The sequence below is a fragment of the Quercus suber genome, unplaced genomic scaffold (assembly GCF_002906115.3).
Source record: "Quercus suber isolate HL8 unplaced genomic scaffold, Cork oak 2.0 scaffold_9, whole genome shotgun sequence".
NCBI lineage: Eukaryota > Viridiplantae > Streptophyta > Magnoliopsida > Fagales > Fagaceae > Quercus > Quercus suber.
The window spans coordinates 947,943-956,010 of NW_027069475.1; the positions used below are offsets into that span (position 1 = coordinate 947,943).

The following is an 8,068-nucleotide window of genomic DNA, read 5'->3' on the forward strand; positions in this document are numbered from 1 at the left end:
ATTCTTCATCATTTTTTTTATATGACAATGATAATATTGGAAGAAAAAAAATCCTTAATTCAAATAAAGGTCTAATCTTGCTTTCCAGGTGATATTTGTTGCAAAAATGTGGTGGACATAACATTTCTCTTTTTGATTAACCAGTTGATTAAATAGTTGACTTATAAGAAGAAAACCTATCTTAAATGAATTACACTTGAAGGCACTGGTGTGATACTAGTGTAACAACTTTCATGCCTAAGATAGAAAAGTTATGAATAAGAAGAAAAAATTTGGTGAAATGAAGGTAGTCTCGTACTTATCCTTGATGAGAGTTCATTCATTTGTACGATTTCTTGTCTTTAGTTATTGTTTCATTATGGTTTTAATGGGCATTAAATGATGGCCATAACACCCACCATTATGTATATGATTCAGCTAATTCTTGGTTTATGTAATTGTTGCTCTCCAAATTTGGTACTTAGCCCTTAATACTGGTTATCATACTTGTTAGAATGCTTGACTTTTTTTTTTTTTTAAGATCATCTCATTCTCTGTTTGGGCCTCAATACTCGAACTCACTAAGCTTATATTGTCCATGGTTTGATTTTTTCCTACCTAAACTCTTTTGTCAATTTGGTCGAGCCATTTTTAGGCATTAGTAATAGTGACATTTTCTAATCGCGGTATACTCACATTTTCTAAATCGAGAACTGAAATCTATTTACCAATATCATAAATGTAGATTGCTCTAAAATATATGGAAGTTTCCTTAAAATTATAAAATATATAAAAATTATTTTAAAATTTTTTTTTGGGCACCAAAAGTGTGCGGTATTTTTAGATTACGAGAATAAACAAAATGTTTCATTGGCTATCTCTAAATTTACAGTTTTAAAAAAAAAAAAAATGCAGGCGAAAGCATACTTAATTTTAAAATTTGCTAAATTTTGTAAGTGTGAGTGGTCAACATTTTTTACCTATTATTAACTTCTACCAGTATAACTCACTATTTTTTATCAACCGCTTGCAATTATACACGTTAATAAGTTGTAAAATTTGATTCGAGAATAATTGTGTCGAAAATATTGTTAATATCAACGTTACTCGGCAGCACACATTGATATACAACTACAAGTACTAATAAATGCGATGCCACGCCATTAATACGTTGTCACGAGAGTCGTGTGTTTTGAGCTACAACGTTCAGAAAAAAAAAACAGGAACATAGAGTAAATAACAACAATTAAGTCACGGGAATCTCACATGCACCCACACCCACCTCTTGTTTGATTTTTGCCATTAAAGTCTTTTTTTTCTTTTCTAACGTTTAAAACTTTAAAAAGCCCACAGTCAAAACTTTTATTTAGTGGTATCATGGGCAAATTCGAGACCAACTTATGGGCAATTCAGTCAATACATTTACTGATTACTATAAGGCTAAAAAGCATGATTATCTTTAATGAAACCCACGACGATACTACTTATGCAACAAATCTTTGTTATTGGATGTTTGACTTTAAAAAAGATTTAAATAATTGCAGATTAAAAAAAAAAAATTAGTGCAGAGAGAGAGAGAGAGAGAGAGAGCAGACAACTCCCCTTTCTCAAAGGAAAATGTTAGGTTGAGCGTATTCCCATCTAACATGTCTCATTGTCTGAGAAATGACGCGTTAATCCAATAATTCTATGCATTAGATCAAATAATATCATTTTATGATATATGTTATGTTTGTATTTCTTTCCAAAGAATTAGAAATAGAAATAAGCCAGAATACTGTTATTTTAGGATATATGTCATACTCGTGTCTCTTTTAATGCATAATAGTACTGAAAATAACTCAAAATTTTATTTTCACTATCATTTTAGGAGATTTAATATGGATTTTTTTGTTGTTGCTAAAATATAAATTATATCCATTAAATTTGAGTGAATTATATTACATTTATCGAAGATAAATTATTGTTTTTGTTATTTGTATCTTTAAAATATTTTGTCAATTTAGTCCTTCTATTGTCTACTTTACTAATAAACATAAAAAAAAATTAATGATGAATTTAAAAAATGCAAATTTCTAAATAAAAATACAAAAACTAAAACAAATCATAGAACGACAAAATAGCTTGAAAAGTCTAAAATGACATTGAATTTTTTTTTTATTTTTTTATACAAGATAGAAATTCTACTCTAATCTAATTTAAGTGTATGTGTATGAAATTCTTTTTTAGAGACTTGAACCCTAATCCTTACTATCACACCAGGAGTATGCGGTGATATGACATTGAATTTTTAAATAAAGTAAATAATAAGATAAAAGTTTTATTTACCAATTCTAGAAAGACAATTTTATTTTTGGACATTCCAAATTAAAATAGAGGCAACAATTTAGGACAAAAGGTAAAATAATTACACAAACTACCAAATAAAAATCCATTTTCTATTCTATCAAAAAAAAAAAAAATCCATTTTCTAACTTGCCAGTTACAAATAGTAACAACAAAATAAAAACTCATGGAATGATTAAAAAAAGGAAAAAAAAAAGAAAAAAGAAAAAAAGAAGGGTAGATAGAATGATGTAGTAATAAAAACTAAAAAGTTAGAAAGAATCAGAAAAAATGGGAACATAAAAAACAATAATTTTGATGGGACCCCATTATCCTTTCATGATGACGTGGTCACGATTTAGCGCAAAAATGGAGGAAACCGGAGAATAAAACCAAACCAATAGTCCACACATACACACATACATACTTCACACACACAGAAAGAAAGAGAGAGAGAGACTCTGAGTTTTGATTTTTGGTTTTTATATAATAGCAGTGAGATTAGTGACCGTTTCGTGCTTTCTCTATCTCTCTCTGTTTTTTTTTTTTTTAACTCCCCTTTCTCAAAGGAAAATGTTAGGTTGAGCGTATTCCCATCTAACATGTCTCATTGTCTGAGAAATGACGCGTTAATCCAATAATTCTATGCATTAGATCAAATAATATCATTTTATGATATATGTTATGTTTGTATTTCTTTCCAAAGAATTAGAAATAGAAATAAGCCAGAATACTGTTATTTTAGGATATATGTCATACTCGTGTCTCTTTTAATGCATAATAGTACTGAAAATAACTCAAAATTTTATTTTCACTATCATTTTAGGAGATTTAATATGGATTTTTTTGTTGTTGCTAAAATATAAATTATATCCATTAAATTTGAGTGAATTATATTACATTTATCGAAGATAAATTATTGTTTTTGTTATTTGTATCTTTAAAATATTTTGTCAATTTAGTCCTTCTATTGTCTACTTTACTAATAAACATAAAAAAAAATTAATGATGAATTTAAAAAATGCAAATTTCTAAATAAAAATACAAAAACTAAAACAAATCATAGAACGACAAAATAGCTTGAAAAGTCTAAAATGACATTGAATTTTTTTTTATTTTTTTATACAAGATAGAAATTCTACTCTAATCTAATTTAAGTGTATGTGTATGAAATTCTTTTTTAGAGACTTGAACCCTAATCCTTACTATCACACCAGGAGTATGCGGTGATATGACATTGAATTTTTAAATAAAGTAAATAATAAGATAAAAGTTTTATTTACCAATTCTAGAAAGACAATTTTATTTTTGGACATTCCAAATTAAAATAGAGGCAACAATTTAGGACAAAAGGTAAAATAATTACACAAACTACCAAATAAAAATCCATTTTCTATTCTATCAAAAAAAAAAAAAATCCATTTTCTAACTTGCCAGTTACAAATAGTAACAACAAAATAAAAACTCATGGAATGATTAAAAAAAGGAAAAAAAAAAGAAAAAAGAAAAAAAGAAGGGTAGATAGAATGATGTAGTAATAAAAACTAAAAAGTTAGAAAGAATCAGAAAAAATGGGAACATAAAAAACAATAATTTTGATGGGACCCCATTATCCTTTCATGATGACGTGGTCACGATTTAGCGCAAAAATGGAGGAAACCGGAGAATAAAACCAAACCAATAGTCCACACATACACACATACATACTTCACACACACAGAAAGAAAGAGAGAGAGAGACTCTGAGTTTTGATTTTTGGTTTTTATATAATAGCAGTGAGATTAGTGACCGTTTCGTGCTTTCTCTATCTCTCTCTGTTTTTTTTTTTTTTTAATTTTTTTTTTTGCCAGATCAAAAACTATACTCTATGTTCTCAAATCTCGCCGGAAATCCAACCGTTTTTTCACTCGCCGGAAAATCCAGTCGCCGTAAAAGTTGTTGTTGTTCCAAAACGCAGAGCTTTGTTTTTTTGGAAATTGGCAAAGCTGGATTCGGATCGTGAATCGAGGATGAGAAGCGTGAATAACAGCGTCGAGACTATAAACGCCGCTGCTACAGCTATCGTCTCCGCCGAGACTCGTGTCCAGCCCACCACTTATTCAGTAAGTTAAATTTTGATTGCCTTTTTTGCTTTTTTTTTTGGGGGGTCCTTTTCCTGTGTTTGGGAGCTGAGAAAATTGAGGCAAACGAAAGAGATTTATACGTTTTTTTTATTACTTTTTTTTTCGTTTTGGTTTGTTTTTATGTGATTCGGTTTGCTCTGTTTGGCCGGTGGGAAAATGCAAGAAAGATAGAGAATTTTCTTTTTTCTTTTTCTTAGGAAAAAGGTTGTTAGGATTAGTTCATTTCATGTTTATTATAGTTTTATTTGGCGGGTGAGATGAAAAATTGTACGGGAAGTTGGATCTAATGCTTGTTTAGTTGTTTCTATCTCAAAATTAAGTTGACTAGTTAAGTAAGATCGAATTAATTAAAGGTTCTAGTAAAATCCCAGTTCTTATATAGTGCACAGGATTATAAATTTTAATGCTTTTTTAAAATTACTTTTGGATAAATATATGGTATATTTTTATGTTAATCATTCAATTTGCTTGGATGCTGAGAAACCAAGGGAAAGGAAAATGAAGAATATTTTTTAAAGACAAAAATTTGATTCAGTTAGGTTGGTTTCTTGGTTTGCTCAGGAAATTATAAGTATAAATTGTGAAATTCTCTGTTTTTTTTTTTTTAAGAAATTAAAATCTATCTTTGTACGGTAACATTCCTTATGGTTCAAGAAATTTGTTTGAGTTGTCGATGTGCAATTCCTGTTCTGTGCATTCTATTGATTAGATTGCAATTTTTTTTAAAGGTGATATGACTATAATTTGTATGTGACACGCATTGCGCATTTGGCTATAGAAAAGTAATGATGTCTTGATGATCCAGGACTTAGATTGAAACCTGTACAGTTGTGTTTGTGAAATTCACATATCACACTCTAGGTCTAGTATTAGAAGAAATTGTCATACATTCCTATATGTTAAGTGGAATTAACTTTTCATTCAAACTGCAATGATATATGGTTGCTTAATTTGCATTTGATGACGATTTTGGCTTGATTGAATGGGTCAAATGCTGAAATTATTTAAAGTTGGTATTGAATGTCCAACACAATGATGAAGAGGGTTGGATCTGTGCTTAAAATTGTAGTGAGGGACTGAGGGTTGTATCTGTGCCACCGGTGCATCAAACTACTCTTGTTGTGTATGTGCATACACACACCCAAGTGTGTACAAATTTGTATGTGTGACATCTTTGAATTAAAGTTCACTAGGTGAGTCTAGCTGGGTTTTCCTCTTTTGGTCTCTACTGTTGTGTACTGAATGATTGTGGGTCTTACAAACCATAGAAGAAATGATATTTATGTTCCATTTAAACTCGTAGTAATTCAATTTTTTTTATTTTTATTTTACAGAAAAGAAGATGGGGAAGCTGCTGGAGCCTATATTGGTGCTTTGGATCTCAGAAGAACAGCAAGCGAATTAGCCATGCTGTCCTTGGTCCTGAGCCAGTGGTACCTGGAGCCGCTGTGCCTGCTAATGAAAACCCAACCCCCCCAACTGCCATTGTAGTACCCTTCATTGCCCCTCCCTCTTCTCCTGCATCCTTCCTACAATCAGATCCTCCATCTGCTTCCCAATCACCTGCCAAATTACTGTCCCTCACTTCTCTTTCTGTCAATGCCTATTCACCAGGTGGAACTGCATCCAATTATACCATAGGCCCTTATGCATACGAGACACAATTAGTCTCACCCCCTGTATTATCTACATTAACGACCGAACCATCTACTGCTCCTTTCACTCCCCCCCCTGAATCTGTGCATCAGACAACACCTTCATCTCCTGAAGTGCCATTTGCTCAACTGCTAACGTCTTCACTTGACCGCAGTCGTAGAAACAGTGGGACTAATCAGAAGTTTGCATTATCCTTTTATGAATTCCAGCCTTATCAACAGTACCCAGGAAGCCCAGGTGGCTACTTAATATCACCTGGGTCAGCAATCTCGAATTCTGGAACATCAACTCCTTTCCCTGATAGACGCCCTATCCTAGAGCTCCGCATGGGTGAGTCTCCCAAACTCTTGGGCTTTGATCATTTTTCAGCTCGTAAATGGGGTTCAAGGCTAGGTTCTGGATCTTTGACCCCAGATGGTGTGGGGCTCGGTTCAAGGCTAGGCTCTGGATCTTTGACTCCAGATGGTATGGGGTTGGGTTCAAGGTTAAACTCGGGATCTATGACACCAGATGGTGTGGGGTTGGGCTCGAGGTTGGGTTCTGGATCTTTGACGCCTGATGTTATGGGCCCTGCCTCTCGAGACAGTTACCTTTTGGAGAACCAGATTTCTGAAAGTGTATCCCTCGCCAACTTAGGGAATGGATGTCAAAATAATGGAACTATAATTGATCACAGAGTATCATTTGAGTTGACAGGGGAAGATGTTGCACGCTGTCTTGCAAATAAATCAGCGGCATCTATTAGAAATGCATCAGAATCTTCACAGGATATAGTTGCAGAAGCCCCAACTGATAGAGAAGGGATAAAAACAGACACCAACAATTGTTGTGAGTTGCCTATTAGTGAAACATCCAGTGAAACACCTGAAAAAGCTTCAGAGGAAGGGGAGGAGCAGAGCTATCGGAAGCATCGTTCTGTTTCTCTTGGATCGATCAAAGAGTTCAATTTTGACAACACAAAAGGAGAAGTTGCTGATAAGCCCACCATTGGCTCTGAGTGGTGGGCAAATGAAAAGGTATCAGGGAAGGAAGCTAGGCCTGGCAGCAACTGGGCTTTCTTCCCAATGCTGCAACCAGGGGTCAGCTGACATTCAATTGATGCAGCAAGGCTTAACCTCTACAACTTTGAGATAGTTCTATGATGCTCAAATGACTAATTCATCTGGGTGTAAATCTGATGGTAACAGTGAGTGGAAAACATAGTTTGGCAAGCCAGGGAGAAAATGATTGATAGACGATTTGTTGGCAGAGGTGAGACTTATGTTTTCAATTCCCTTGTGACTCTAGAGACAATGCAGAGAGGAAATAGTTTGTTGGGATTATTAGTATGGGTACTGATAGATCATTCTTTTTAGTGTTTTGTTACCTCATGTATACAAGAAAGAGCATTCACATATAGGTATTATGTTGTGGATTATTGTTTCTTGTCATCTGTAATAATAAGAAATATCATTCTTCCACACTTTTTGTTCTAATAACAAGGGAACCTATCTTAAGAGGAGCCCTTTGGGTTCACCTCTAACCAATAACCTTCGGGCAATTGATCCCACCTGCCAGAACTAGCAATTGATCCCACCTGCCAGAACTAATTATAAAGTGATTCAAGGGCATTTACCCTCGACGAGCTAAGCAGTTTATGCTCATGTCCAGGAGCAGTTGTGATGTATCTGATTATAAGGACAGTTCTGATTTCATTGATATATCTTCCATCTATGTTCTGTATGTATCAATCCAATTAGGCATCTCTTGGCTATCCATCTGCCATTAGATTGTTGCATAATGCCAATGTGCTACAAGCAAAATGGGCTATGAAGAAGACCATCCTCGTTGTATTGTGGGGTTGTGAATTGTGACATTAGAGTCTGTTCAAATATCCTACAGACAAAAGGACAGGAGCCCTGATATGTTAGTTGGCCATGCTTCAAAGTTATCTCTTCACAGTGTGCAATGCAACTACCCAGGTTTATTGTTGTTGAGGCTGTAAC

At 33.6% G+C, this 8,068-nt stretch overlaps 1 protein-coding gene across 1 annotated transcript; it reads left to right on the forward strand.

Annotated features, from left to right (window-relative positions):
- The first annotated feature begins 3,971 nt into the window (after positions 1 to 3,971).
- LOC112041162 (uncharacterized) lies at positions 3,972 to 7,543 on the forward strand. The gene is made up of 2 exons (XM_024074063.2): positions 3,972 to 4,406; positions 5,762 to 7,543. Exons 1-2 carry the CDS (start codon positions 4,314 to 4,316, stop codon positions 7,169 to 7,171), a joined length of 1,503 nt encoding a protein of 500 aa, XP_023929831.1. The 5' UTR covers positions 3,972 to 4,313; the 3' UTR covers positions 7,172 to 7,543.
- The last annotated feature ends 525 nt before the right edge of the window (positions 7,544 to 8,068 follow it).

Bases quoted from the DNA above. Each gene is read 5' to 3' on its own strand.
- LOC112041162 (XM_024074063.2), top strand. From the start codon at position 4,314: ATGAGAAGCGTGAATAACAGCGTCGAGACTATAAACGCCGCTGCTACA. The intron at 4,407-5,761 runs GTAAGTTAAATT...TTTATTTTACAG, and splicing joins TCCAGCCCACCACTTATTCA to AAAAGAAGATGGGGAAGCTG.